This window comes from Propithecus coquereli, unplaced genomic scaffold (assembly GCF_000956105.1).
Source record: "Propithecus coquereli isolate 6110/MARCELLA unplaced genomic scaffold, Pcoq_1.0 Scaffold1, whole genome shotgun sequence".
Classification (NCBI taxonomy): Eukaryota; Metazoa; Chordata; class Mammalia; order Primates; family Indriidae; genus Propithecus; species Propithecus coquereli.
In genome coordinates, this window is record NW_012133857.1 from 15,053,301 (window position 1) to 15,066,740 (window position 13,440).

Sequence of the window (13,440 nt, forward strand, 5' to 3'; positions counted from 1 at the left end):
AAATGTTTGCAATCCTTTGTCCTTTTAAAAATCGGGTTGTCTTTTTGTTGTTGATTTATAAGAGTTCTTTATATATTCTGGATACTAGACCCTCATCAGAAATGTAATATGTAAATAATTCCTCTCATTCTTTTCATTTTTTTGATAATGTCCTTTTAAGCACAAAAGTTTTAGACTTTGAGTTCAGTTTATCAATTTTTTTCTTTGGTTGCTTGTGTTTTTGGTGTCATATCTGAGAAACTCTTGCCTAATCCAAGGTCACAAAGATTTATTTCTATATTTTCTTCCAAGAGCTTTATAGTTTTAGCTCTTAATTTGGATCTTTGGTCTATTTTGAATTACTTTTTGTATATGATGTGAAATAGGGATCCAACTTCATTCTTTTGCAATATGGATTTTTTTTTTTTTTTAAGACAGAGTCTCACTCTGTTGCCCGGGCTAGAGTGCCGTGGCGTCATCCTAGCTCACAGCAACCTCAAACTCCTGGGCTCAAGCAATCCTCCTGCCTCAGCCTCCCGAGTAGCTGGGACTACAGGCATGCGCCACCATGCCCGGCTAATTTTTTCTATATATTTTTAGTTGTCCAGTTAATTTCTTTCTAATTTTAGTAGAGACGGGGTCTTGCTCTTGCTCAGGCTGGTTTTGAACTCCTGAGTTCAAACAATCCACCCACCTCGGCCTCCCAGAGTGCTGGGATTACAGGCGTGAGCCACCGTGCCTGGCCTTGCAATATGGATTTTAATTACAAGGAAAGAAAGCACCACTTCTGTTCCCAGCCAACTCTGAGCTGGGGAGTCTGGGGGGTGACGCAGCCTGTGTTGGCAGTGAGAGGGCACACTGCAGCACTGGGACCCATTTCTGCTGTCTCTCCAGGTAGCTGTGCCCTGATCCTCCTGGATCCACAGTCACAGACCTCGTCCCAGGACCCCTAGAGTAGCAGTTTTCAAACTCAATGAAAGGGAATCCCACAGAGAATTCCCGCACACCATTTTGGGGCAGGACATCTAACAGTGGACTTGAAGATGGGCAGAGCTGAGTTTATCTCCCAGCCCTACTGCTTCCCACCAGTTTATTCCAAGTCAGTCATTAACCTCTCTGTGCCCTAGTTCCTCTCCTGTGAGTTGGAGGGTGATGATCCTGATCTCCTGTGAGACCTGCAGGAGATGGTACAGTGAAGGGCAAGGGCTTAGAAGAGGATGAGCCCAGGGTCAGGGCTGGCCATGTGATAGCCACTACTGGGCTGTCCTGGTAATGAAAGGCTTTTGGTTCTCTTGAAAGGTATTTATGTTATTTTTTTGTTTTAAAGCCAGTTGGCTAGAGCAAAGATGCTTTTTTTCAAAATGTGGAATCAGGGGCTATGTTGAACTGTTACCATCTTAACATTGGCTTTAGCATCCAGTTTACTTCCATGATTTGTTTTACTTCAAAGTACTGAGGTGGTGAATGATAACAGATTTCTTTTTGGGTTACTTATAATCTTGGAACTCTCTTTAGTTGAAGTTTAGGTTTGAATCCCTCAGTAGGGACCTTTTGCTTAAAGTTGAATCACACATAATATGCCTAACTCCTGCTAGAATGCCTCATCACCAACATAAATAAAGTTAGACAAAGACCCCCAATCCTTAGCATTGTGTGTCTAAACCACACTTGGATGATGGTCTCAGTGATATGTAATTAATTCCCTGGTTAATGCCCCACCGGCAAGCTCACTGCCTGAGCATGTGCCAAACAGATGCGTCAGGGACTGGCCTAAGGTTTTCCTTTGCATGTAGGCATATGTGTTTCTGGGTGCACTTGGTCGCAGTGCTCTGTGTGCATGTAAGTCGCAGAGCTACAGCCTGACTAGTCCACGGTGTGTTTATGTGAAGCTCAAACCTCTGCCCAAGGCTGCACACCAGCATAGGGTCCCAGCAGCTGGTGGTGCGGCCGATCAGTTGGTCTGTAACACATTTGGAAGGTGAGTGTTACATTAAAATTTGTAAACATAGGCCGGGCGCGGTGGCTCACGCCTGTAATCCTAGCACTCTGGGAGGCCGAGGTGGGCGGATTGTTTGAGCTCAGGAGTTCGAAACCAGCCTGAGCAAGAGCGAGACCCTGTCTCTACTAAAAATAGAAAGAAATTAATCGGACAACTAAAAATACATAGGAAAAATTAGCCGGGCATGGTGGCACATGCCTGTAGTCCCAGCTACTTGGGAGGCTGAGGCAGAAGGATTGCTTGAGCCCAGGAGTTTGAGGTTGCTGTGAGCTAGGCTGACGCCACGGCACTCTAGCCCGGGCAACACAGTGAGACTCTGTATCAAAAAAGAAAAGAGAAGAAAAAATTTGTAAACATAGCTAATATTAATGATTTTTTAATTGAAATTTTCATTGAGGTATAAAGAATGTCCTTTTTAAAAATACATTTCAATTCAGATGTTTATGACACTTCAAGTTCCTTCAACACAGATGGGGTAGGGCATATGGGGAGTTGCCTGTCCCCACAGGTGACCTCCCAAGAGTATCTGCAGCAGCTTAGGCTCAGGGGCCACTGAGGCCCCCTTCTCCTCCTGGCTCGGGGAGGCCTGACTCTGCACACCTTTGTTCACAAGCCCACAGTTTGACCAGAGAACTCTCTGAGGAGGCCAGTGCTCTAGGTTTGAGGGCTCATGCCTTTCTGTGTTCCTCTCTGGTTCAGTCTCCCTTCCACAGTGAAGATTGGCCTGGGAAACCGAGCAGAAAGTGTTGCAGCAGTATGCATTTCCTGTGCCCCAAGGAGCAGGGGGAAAAAATTTTACAGTTTGCTTTTGAGATTCCTCAGAAGTGAAAGCTTGCTCTTTGCTTAGTAGGAGCCCTTGGCCCTCACTATCTCGTAGCTTTCTGTGTTTTCTGGAAATTCCAGCCCTGTCCCCTTAGAGGGGCTGGCATCCAGGGTGATTTTTTTTTTTTTTTCTAAGAAACAGGGTCTCGCTCTATTGCCCAGGCTGGATTTGAACTCCTGGCCTCAAGTGATCCTCCTGCCTCGGCCTCCTGAGTAGCTGGGACTACAGGCAATTGCCACCACACCCAGCCCAAGGAGATTTTTTTTTCAGTGTTCTTTCTGAGCTGATGCCAGCTGGCTGAGGAAGTGTGCTGTGAAAGTGAGGGTTGTTTGGTACTGATTGTGGGGCAAAGAACCCTTTCCTGTGAGAGACCTCTGGGAGCCTGTGTCCATAGCAAGGTGTCTGAGCGGCCCTGGAGCTACTCTTGGGAAATTGAGGTGGGCAAAGATTGGCAGCCCCTGGGACCTGCTCAGATCCAGGCGATCTGACAGCAGGGAGGACTAGGAAGTGCTGATTTATAGACAGGTCTTGGTTCTCAAAACCATCCATGGAGAAACAAGCCTTTGGATCATTCCAAACTCCTCCTAATTTTTAGTTCTTCACAGCTACCAAGGAAAATGTAATTGAGTTTAAGTGGTTGCAAGAGACTGAAGTTGAACTTGTGAGGGAACCCATAGCTTCTCCTCTTACTTGCAGCAGGAACCCTCTCCTGCTCAGGGCCTGCTTTGTCCCTCTGTTGGCCCGTTTACATGTGGCCCTGTACCCTGCTGGTACCCTCTAAGTCCCTTAAAGCTGGGGCTCTGTTTGCTCCTTTTGGCTTTTTGTCCATGGGGCAGGTGGGTATTCTCATACTACATGTAAAGTGAATTTCAAGCAGATTAAAAGAATAAACACATTTTTAAAAGATACCATAATGGACCAAAAGAAAGGAGAATATTTTTATAATCTTGGGGCGGGAAAAGAGGCCCCAGAAGTCACAAAGGAAAAGAATTGCAGGTTTAAACAACGTAAAAATGAAAAACCTCTCTATGTCAAGAAAACCATTGTGAACAAAGGTAAAAGGCATACACAGGCTAGGAGGAAATACTTGCAACATATAAACAGCCATTAAATAGCCATGATATATAAAAGATAATAAGAAAGAGACAAACAACCAAAGAGATAAACAGGGAAAGAACACCCTGTCTTCTGCAACCTGGTGCCTTTGAGTCCCATAAACACGTGAATTGCATGACCCGGTGGCAGAGATGTTCCAGTGAGTTATGAGGGTGATTATGCAGCCTCCATCTGGACCTGTTTACGAAAAGGCCTGTTGGCTGCCTTCTATTAGTTAAATTTCTTACCTGTGGGGTGTGGGGGAGTGAGGCAGAGGGCTTTCAGGGGTGCTGCCAACCCCACGATTACACTGCTGAAGTGCTGAGGCAGCTGGTTGTGCACAGAGAGGCTGGAGGCCAAGTGCCTTGAGTGTGGCTTTGCTAGTTCCTAGCCTTGTAAAATTGTAGGGTCACAGCACCTCTCCCCCTTAGTTTGCACATGTGTGAAACAGAGTTCAAGATAGCAGCCTTCTAGGCCAGGTGTGGTGACTCATGCCTATAATCCCATCACTTTGGGGGGCAGAGGCTGGAGGGTAGCTTGAGGCCAGGAGTCAAGACCAGCCTGGGCAACATAGCGAGATCCCATCTCTACAAAAAAAATTTTTTTTAATTAGCCAGGGTGTCAGGGTTGTTGTGCATATGAAGTCTCAGCTCCTCGGGAGGCTGAGGAGGGAGGATCGCTTGAGCCCAGGAGTTCAAGGTTGCAGTGATCTGTGATTGTGCCGCTGTACTCCAGCCCGGGTGATGGAATGAAACCTTGTCTCTAAAAAAAAACAAAACCCAAAAATCAGACAAAAAGAGAGCAGCTTCCTCTTTTTGGCATTGGGGCATTGGGGAGGATTCAAGGAGCCAGTACTACTGAATTCATTGCCTGCTGTGAATTCAGATCCAGCACGTTAGCTGTTCACATGACTGAAGGCTTGTCCTTGCAATGCCTCCGTTACCTCCTTTAAAAAGGAAATCCTTTCCCACGTCTTTCTTGTGACCTGGGGCTAAGTGTTACTGCTGTGCATCTGGAAGGGATGAGCACAGGAAGAGAACAAGTGTTTGCTCTCCTGAGATACAGGTGAAACATGAGAAAAAGTGGAAATACTCATTCCCAGGGAGGGTTGGCTCTGAGAGGTCCCTCATCCCACCAGGGTGATAGGAGCCCCTTTTCCAGAAGAAATAGGACTTCCTCTCTGCCTCACCCTCTCCTCGGGACTCCCAGAGCCAGTTTGGGGAGCTGTTAACTTCCTAAAAGCCCTTGGCATAGCTCAGCTGTGCTGGCCTCCTGGGCCCTTGTGTGCTCAGCCAGTGCCCATGGACTGGGAGTTGCAGCCATTAGTCTAGTTTCCATTCCACTTTTGAGGAGACATTTCAGGTATCCGTGTAACTAGAAACGCTTAGTTTCCCTTTCTAAGCTCTTTCGTTATAGGTTTACCCTGTCCTTTATTTTGTTTAACTTTCTAGAGAGCTGGTACTGCCACAGCAGAGGGGGTAGACAGCAGGGAATTTGTAAATCACAGTGACTGGGGCCAGGTGCACTTTCTAACAACAGGCTTTGTTTTCTCTGCAGGAGATAAATGGCATCACTGCAGCACTGGCTGAAGAGCTCTTTGAAAAAGGTATGTGGCCACAGGTCCTTGAAATATTGGGCACAACTTGTCTTAGCCCTGCTAGGTGGCCAGAGGCCCAGGGTGGCACAGAACTCAATCTTTTGAGCTGTGCCAAGTGAGTCTTAGCAGTGGCCCACCTCCTTGGGGTTGCCCAAATCCCTAGACCTGGTCCACAGCCACGCCTGCCCACCTTCTTGACCTGCAGGTAGCCCGGTCTGAAGACTGAGTCCTTTACCTTAAGACTCCTGAGTGCCCATGGTGGGGTGTTGGAAGGTGGATGGCATGCCGCCCTCTTGCACCTGGTTTGTGCTTACCTGAAAGAGTTCAGATGGCACATATAATAGAAGCTGACCTTGGGTCATGAGCATAGTAACAGTAGCTAACATGTAACAAGTGCTTCCTATAGTCCGGCCTCGTGTTTAGCATCTTACTGCTTCCCCCAGGAGCCATAGGTTAGGTACAGGTGAGGACACTGAGGGTCAGAGGCCCAGCGATCTGCTTGTGGGTATATGTCTGGAAGGAGCAGAGCAAGGACCAGGTGCCAATCAGTCTGCTGCTCCCAGGCTCTGCACTGTGCTGGCATCCTTGGCCCGCACCTGACCAGGATGTCTGCGTTCAGGAGGCTGCAGCGTAGTAGGTCTGTTGCCCGGAATGCTTCCTCTCATCAGCCTCACCCTGGCTTTAGTGCCTTCGGCCTCATTGCTCAGGGTGGTCCCCAGCCTCATAGCCCCATCGCCCTGCCCTCCCCATCATCAGATGTCTAGGGTGGCATTGTGCCCAGTGTGCACTCAGGGGGGCAGCTCTCCTGCGTGCTCAGGGCTGTGGCTTTGCCCTGATACGGTGGGGCACATAATAGGTGTTTGCCAAGTGCCTGTTGACTGTTGGCCTGGCAGACAGATGCCCTGGCTGCATGAGGGCAGGGTCTGGGGCTGGACATTCGTCCTTCAGGGCATGGCTGTTGCAGGAGAGCAGCTCCTGGGGGCCGGCGAGGTCTTTGCCATCGGGCCCCTGCAGCTCTATGCGGTCACCGAGCAGCTGCTGCAGGGAAAGCCCACGTGCACCAGTGGAGACGCCAAGACTGACCTTGGGCACATCCTGGACTTCACCTGTCGCCTTAAGTACCTTAAGGTAAAGCCGCAGCAGCTCAGTTGTGGAGAGCCTCTCAGTGGGTGGGGCCTAACACTCACTGGGGGGCAGTGTGTGTGCTTCCTGCTAAAGGCAGGCCACCTGGTGTTATTGGCACTGTGCTTCTGGCTGTGGGCACCAGGGGGCGGTCATGACCCAATGTCCCAGTCCCATTAACTTCAAACCTGGGCCTTTGCCTGCTTTGTTGAAGGCAGAAGTGGTCAAAGGTTCAGGCTCGTCAGCTGCTGCAGTGCTGCTCTGCGCATGTGAGTAGGGGGCGGTCACAGCGGCATCGGCATCCCTGATTCAAGCCACATCTTTGGCCTCAGGTTTCTGGCACAGAAGGACCTTTTGGGACCAGCAACATTCAGGAGCAGTTTCTGCCATTTGATCTGTCAATATTCAAGTCCCTTCATCAGGTGGAGGTAAGGCCCAGGGCTGCTGAAATGCAGGCAGGGCCGCCTGTGCAGGCGTCCTTTCGCCGTAACTCTCTGTGCCTAGGGAGTGTTTGTGATATCGGGTGTCCAGATTTAATTGTAAGGCACTGTTGCTTTCATGTTTGCCACCATGTGTCAGATTCCGCGTAGGTAAGTCAGGCCCTGTGCAGCAGAGAAAGAGGGGCCTCTCCTGTCCTTGGCTGGTCTGCATGCCTGTGCCCTTGGCCTGGGCAGCAGGGGGCATTTAGACAGGGAGGAGGCACCAGCACCTGGCTCCTTCCAGGCCTCTTCATGGGAGCTTGGGGAGCGCATCATTGAAATTGAAGTCCTGGGAAGTCATCCTGATGGTCAGACAGAGCCAAGTCCAAATCTGTATTTCCCAAAGCAGACCAGCAAAGGGCTCTGAGGGTCCCCTGCCCCCTGGGGTGTCTGCCCTTAACAAGAAATACCTTGCATTACTCACTGCTGAACTCTCTGGTTCTCAATGCCAATTTTGTTATCGTTTTTGAAAAGAAAGGGGAGTCAATAATGAATACTAAAATATGTTTTAAAGCTTGTTTTAAGCTTTAAAGTTTAAGCTTTTAAGTTTTTTAAGCATGGCTTTTATGTTTGGCCCTATGCCTCATGTCTCTTTGGTTGAATCTTCCTAACAGCCCTGTGAAGAGAGCACTTTTATCCCCATTTTACAGTTGAGGAAACTGAGGCTTGGGGAGATAAGGACATTTGGCCAGGATCACACAGTTACTAAGGGGGAAGCTGGGGTTTGAATTCAGCTGAGTCTGACCCCAGAGCCTCCACTACCCATGGGGCAATTCTGCCTGCAACATTCTAGGCTTGTCCCGGAGACCCTGAGGACCACTCCCCTTGATGGAAACTTGCGGTGTGCCTGGAGCGCTGCAGGCCGAGCGAGGACTGGGCAGTGAGAGGAAAGCCCCACCCAGCCCCTGCTCGCCAGGCTGAGGCTTTGTGGGTTTGGGTCTGTGGGTGTGTGGCGCTTGGGCAGGTGGCTCGGGGGAGTGTGCTTTGGCCGTACCCCTCTCCTCCTCGCCACAGGACAGCTGAGGTGGACTGGGGGCTGGGCGAGCAGGAGGGCCCACCGCACCCACTGCGTTGTGGAGGCCCCTTGTTCTCCAGCTCTGGTTTCCATGACCCACATCTTCTGTCCACCTGCCAAGCCCCAAGCAGCCCTTACAAAGAAAGTAGAATTTGTGGTTCTTTGTGAGTCTGAGAAACCAGGTGCCTGTCTTACTAGACACTTCAGAGAATGTTTGGTCACCACTCAATCTTGGGAAAAAGAGAGAGATGGGGAGTCGCCTCTGTCTGTAAGGATTTGGGCTTGCATGTTGCTGTGCTGCTTTTGTGTGTGGGTGATGACCACCCACTTCCTGGGACTTATGATATAGCAAGGAAACTGCTTCTGAGACAGCTGTTCCTTGTTCCAGATAAGTCACTGTGATGCCAAGCATATCCGAGGACTGGTCACATCAAAGCCCACCTTAGCCACAATGAGCATCCGCTTCTCAGCAACCTCGATGAAGGTAAGTTTCATCTGTTTCCTGCCTAGGGCACTGTCTTTGGGGCAGGGTCCCGGTCTGTAGTCCCCACCACTGAGGATAGGTATGGACACTTGGATATCGATCCGTACTTAGCGGTTGGACCTTCCCTTTGGTAGTCACACACGCACGCAGGACCTCCCAGCGCTTGACAGCCCTTGGGACACATTAGTTTACATCTTCATCAAAAATCAGTGTCGTTGGCCAGGTTGGGTGGCTCATACCTGTAATTCCAGTACTTTGGGAGGCTGAAGCTGGAGGATAGCTTGAGGCTAGGAGTTTGAGAGCAGCCTGGGCAACATAGCAAGACCCCATCTACAAATTTTTTTTTTAAAGTTAGCCATGCTTAAGCCCAGGAGTTGAAGGCTGCAGTGAGCTATGATCGCCCACTGTACTCTAGCCTGAGTGACAGAGTGAGACCCTGGCTCTTAAAAAAAAGAAATCAATTGTCGTTAACAAGACGTTTTAGGGAACTGTGTTTCCCACCCCCCAAAATAAAATGTCACTGGTTTTTAATGAACAAAGTGTTCAGCGTGGCAAGTGGCAAGACCTTTATTAGTTAGGTCAATATCACTGTTTCTCTATGCTTAACAAAGCCAGGCTTAGCTCTCGTTTCTATCTTGTTTCCGTGGACTTGAAGTAGAAGGTGAGGTTGTGGAAGTGTCAGGCCCTGTTGTTTGTATGTGAGCAACAGAAACATTTGAATTGGGAATGTAGGAGCTTGCTTTCTTTTATGAGTTACACCTTGGTAATGTTAAAATCCTTCCCCAGGTGTAGAAAAAGCACATAGTGGCTAATTTTATGACTTCAGGTGTATGATCAAGATTTGGTGAAGTTTCTCTCTTATGGAGAGAGCAAGGGCATTGGGCCACCTTGTCCCACTGAGGCTCTCCTTGCCTGACTAAGGTGATCCATCATGAGAGGAGAGGTCTTGTAGGCATCAGAAGTGTCAGCGAGGAGGTGTGTCTCCCTCCTTTCAGTGGTCTCTGTGCTCTGTGTGGCTCCCCTGGTTTTAGCATTGTTGACTTTATCCCTGTGAAGGAACAGTTAAAAGGGCCCGCTGTCCGCAGCGAGGACCACATCGTCAGCTGGGAGAGTGCAGTTAGTTGCCTGGAAATGCCATGAATTCTGACCGTGAGCCCCTAAAATTTAAGCCAGAAAAGGCATCAGCATGTAGCAAAAGGCCCTTATGGGCTTGAAAAGCATTTGCTCCTGAAGCAGGGCCAGGACATAAGCTAAGTGGCTGTTATGTGGCTAAGCTTTTCAGTTATTTCACAATCATTTAAAAATGTATGAAAAGCCCTGTTTTAATGCAAGTTCACTTCCACATGCTAAATATGCTCCAGCCCTTCCTTAAATTTTGCAATGATTGTGTTCCTGTTGAGTGTTGCGTGAGGACCCAAGTGTGGTGCTTAACAGATGTTCTTGTGCAGGAAGTCCTTGTTCCTGAAGCCTTGGAATTTGATGAGTGGGAGCCAGAAGGCACGGCCCTCGAAGGCCCTGTGACTGCTGTCATCCCCACGTGGCAAGCACTGACCACTCTCGATCTGAGCCACAACAGCATCTCTGAGATCGACGAGTCTGTGGTATGCTCTCAGCGGGTGCCAGGGGCTTCTCTGGCCTGATCAAACCCTGAGATTGGGTATTTGACTTGGCTTTTTCCGGAAGGACCACAGAAAACCTGTATCCAGTGCTCTGTGCATTGCCTGCAATTTTTAAGTTAATTTCAAAGTGGAATTACTTAAAATTTGGCAATGTAGTACTTATAATCAAATAAAGCATATTAGTTGCATGTACATTTGATATAATGGAACTACAGTAAGTGATGACATTTACTCCCAAGGAGTAGAGCAGAAAAATCACTCCAAAGATGACAGGTGCGCCCATGTAAGAGTAACATCCAGAGGGCATTTGGGCAGTAAGAGTGTGATTCCTGTATTTGTGCTGCTTGGTAGGTGTGGGCAGGAAGTGGGCAGGATTGAAGGACTGACTCTCTTCTCTCTCTGGGACCTTGCTGTGTGTCATTTTCATCAGCCAAGTGTTCTGTAAACAGTGGCTTGTGCCCAGCACTGGAGTCCCCATGCGTTCTACAGCTGCGCTGCAGGGCCAGCCTGCTGGAGTCTGTGATTGGGAGTGAGAGTCTGGGCCGACTCTCCACTGTGTGCGGGGGCTGTATAGGGTCCAGCCCCCCAGAGTAACATCGGGTGTTCTTTTCTTTCACAAGAAACTAATCCCAAAGATTGAGTTCCTGGACCTGAGTCACAATGGATTGCTGGTTGTGGACAATCTGCAGGTAAAATCTTTGGAGACCAGCACTGCCTGCAGGTGCTCCCAAGGTCTCGTTCTGAGAGTTTAGGAGGCTGACACAGCCTTGGGAAATGGGCCATACCCAGGAGCTTGTAAGGGCAGGAGCTGCCTGCTCTGTTGAGGGTCCCAGTGATGCACTGAGTGATTGTTGCTCCAGTTCCAAAGAATTAGAAAAGATGAGTAAACACAAACTGAGTGCATGGTGAGGCACCTCTGTCCTGAAGATGGACAGCCTTGTTTCCAGTGCCCACCCCAACCTGTCTGCAGGGGTGCCACTGTGCTGTGGCATGTACAGGGGAGAAGTGGGACTTCCCTTCCCAATAACCATCAAAGGGACTTGCAGAATTGGGTGATTTGGTTTGGAGGGCCTGTCGTGCCGTTAGCATCAATCGCTTTTCTTTGGAGACTTGACCTGAGCCACTTTACGCTGTTCTCAATGCTGCTGCAGCACCTGTACAACCTCGTGCACCTGGACCTGTCCTACAACAAGCTCTCCTCTTTGGAAGGAGTTCACACCAAGCTGGGAAACATCAAGACCCTGAACCTGGCAGGCAACCTCCTAGAGAGTCTGAGTGGCCTGCATAAGCTCTACTCGCTGGTCAACCTGGATCTCTGCAACAACAGAATCGAACAGGTGAGCCGTGGCGCAGGAGCATCTCGGACTTCTGGGATTTCTGTGCCTTGGTGTGTATCACTTTAAAGAAGAATGTTAAGATTCCTTTCATTTAAAAGAGGCCATGAAACATGTTGGTGTGTTGCTGAAATGTAAGAGAAGGGACCAAAGGGAATGGAACTCATGCCTTGCAGATGGAGGAGGTCAGGAGCATAGGCAGCCTCCCGTGCCTGGAGCATGTGGCTCTGCTGAACAACCCTCTGAGCATCATCCCTGACTACCGGACCAAGGTGCTCGCTCAGTTTGGAGACAGGGCCTCGGAGGTAAGCCCCGGCGTGGTCATTGGCACCCAGGGAGACAGGGTGCAGTCCACATCTGCATGGGCAGAGTCAGGGGAAGGCCTGTTGTTCTACCCTTGCCTGCTTCAGAAGGATGCCTGGCCCTTGAGGGCCTTTCGGTTCTGGGAAATCCATTCTGTCCCCAGGAAAAGGCTCCCTTGCATCTCCCACCCCTTTCCTGTTGGGAGCTGCTGGCTTACAGGATGCCACTATCAGAGCCTTGGGCCAGGACTCTCCACCAGCCAGCAGGCACAAACTCTGTGTGGAGGGCCTGTCTTCAACTCTTAACAAATAGCACTGTTTGTCCCAGACAAGGGACAGAAAGGAGATACTTGAAATTATCATGTTTCCTGGACAGCTTGTGGCCATAGTGTCTGACTACAAACCCAGAGGGTTTGCCTCTACCAGCACAGCACAGCCCGGTGCCTCCTGCCGCTGGCTGGCTGGCCACCTATAGCCGTGTCAACCAAACAGTCCTTAGGAGGTGCACGATCTCCTCAGCCTTGAGCAGGCCCCTCCTGAGTTCTGACTGGCCTTGGAGCCGCTGTTCTCCCAGATGCCAGGGCAGAAGATACCTGGGTGTCTATAGCATTCCACTGCCTCTTGGTGGCCCCAAGTGCCCCTTCCTCCACACTGTCACCAAGTCAGTCTTCACAAGGTGCCATCTCCTTCTCCCCTCCTGGGCTCCAGACCTTGGGAGGCTCCCAGGCCACAAGGTGTCAGCTCCTGTCCAGGCCCTTGGGACCTTCCCTTGTTCAACCACACGGCCCCCCAGACTGCCTGCCAGCCAGCCCGCCCATGGCTCCCTCCTGCACATGCAGGCAGGGTACCCCCTGCCCTCTCCTACCACCCCCTGCCCTCTCCTACCGCTCTCTGTGCCTTTGCCCTCTGGTTCCCCTGCCCGGAGGGCTCTCTCCATGATCTTTGATGATCTGCAATCTGCTTGTAACCAGAGGCTTAGTTCAAGTCACTCCCTCCTTCCAGTCCCAGCCACCCAAGAGGCTGTTGCCTCCCCTTCTTGGAGAGGGACTTCCCGAGAACAGACTAGGCAGTGTGGAACCTTCCTGGGCCCCTCCAAGGTGCTGCCAGCTCAGTTCTGTGGGTGCGAGAAGCCTCCCGGCACGCTGAGCCTACAGGGTCCTCATGGGGCCTGGCCCACAGCGGTGCTCATGCCCACGCAGCAGGGCCCCGCCATTCTCCCCCGACCATGCCCGCCAGTCCCCATGCTACTTTCTGGACTCTCTAGGTCTGTCTGGATGACACAGTGACCACAGAGAAGGAGCTAGACACCGTGGAAGTGCTGAAAGCAATTCAGAAAGCCAAGGAGGTCAAGTCCAAACTGAGCAACCCGGAGAAGAAGGTGGGTTTTGTGTGGGACACGGGAGGGGCCGTGGGGAGCTAGGCTGTTGGATTGCTCAGCCGCTGAGTCCCAGCTGCACCGCTCCCCGGCCGCGTGACCTTGGGCAAGTCAGGGCTTCCGATCTCATCTGTGGGGCGGGGACAGTGATGGTACCTGCTATAAAGATTAGGCGGGACCATCTTCAGCATCACAGGTTTGTGAGAACTGCCGAGTT

General features: G+C 50.4%; 1 protein-coding gene across 1 annotated transcript in view; it reads left to right on the forward strand.

The window, feature by feature from the left end:
* NISCH (nischarin) overlaps positions 1-13,440 on the forward strand; it is a 34,881-nt gene that overhangs the window by 7,222 nt on the left and 14,219 nt on the right. Inside the window, exons 4-12 of the mRNA XM_012665767.1 lie at positions 5,454-5,502; positions 6,458-6,621; positions 6,948-7,043; positions 8,498-8,593; positions 10,042-10,194; positions 10,833-10,901; positions 11,364-11,549; positions 11,723-11,851; positions 13,113-13,226. Of these exons, the coding sequence (XP_012521221.1) occupies positions 5,454-5,502; positions 6,458-6,621; positions 6,948-7,043; positions 8,498-8,593; positions 10,042-10,194; positions 10,833-10,901; positions 11,364-11,549; positions 11,723-11,851; positions 13,113-13,226 (1,056 nt within the window). The remainder of the gene's footprint in view (positions 1-5,453; positions 5,503-6,457; positions 6,622-6,947; positions 7,044-8,497; positions 8,594-10,041; positions 10,195-10,832; positions 10,902-11,363; positions 11,550-11,722; positions 11,852-13,112; positions 13,227-13,440) is intronic.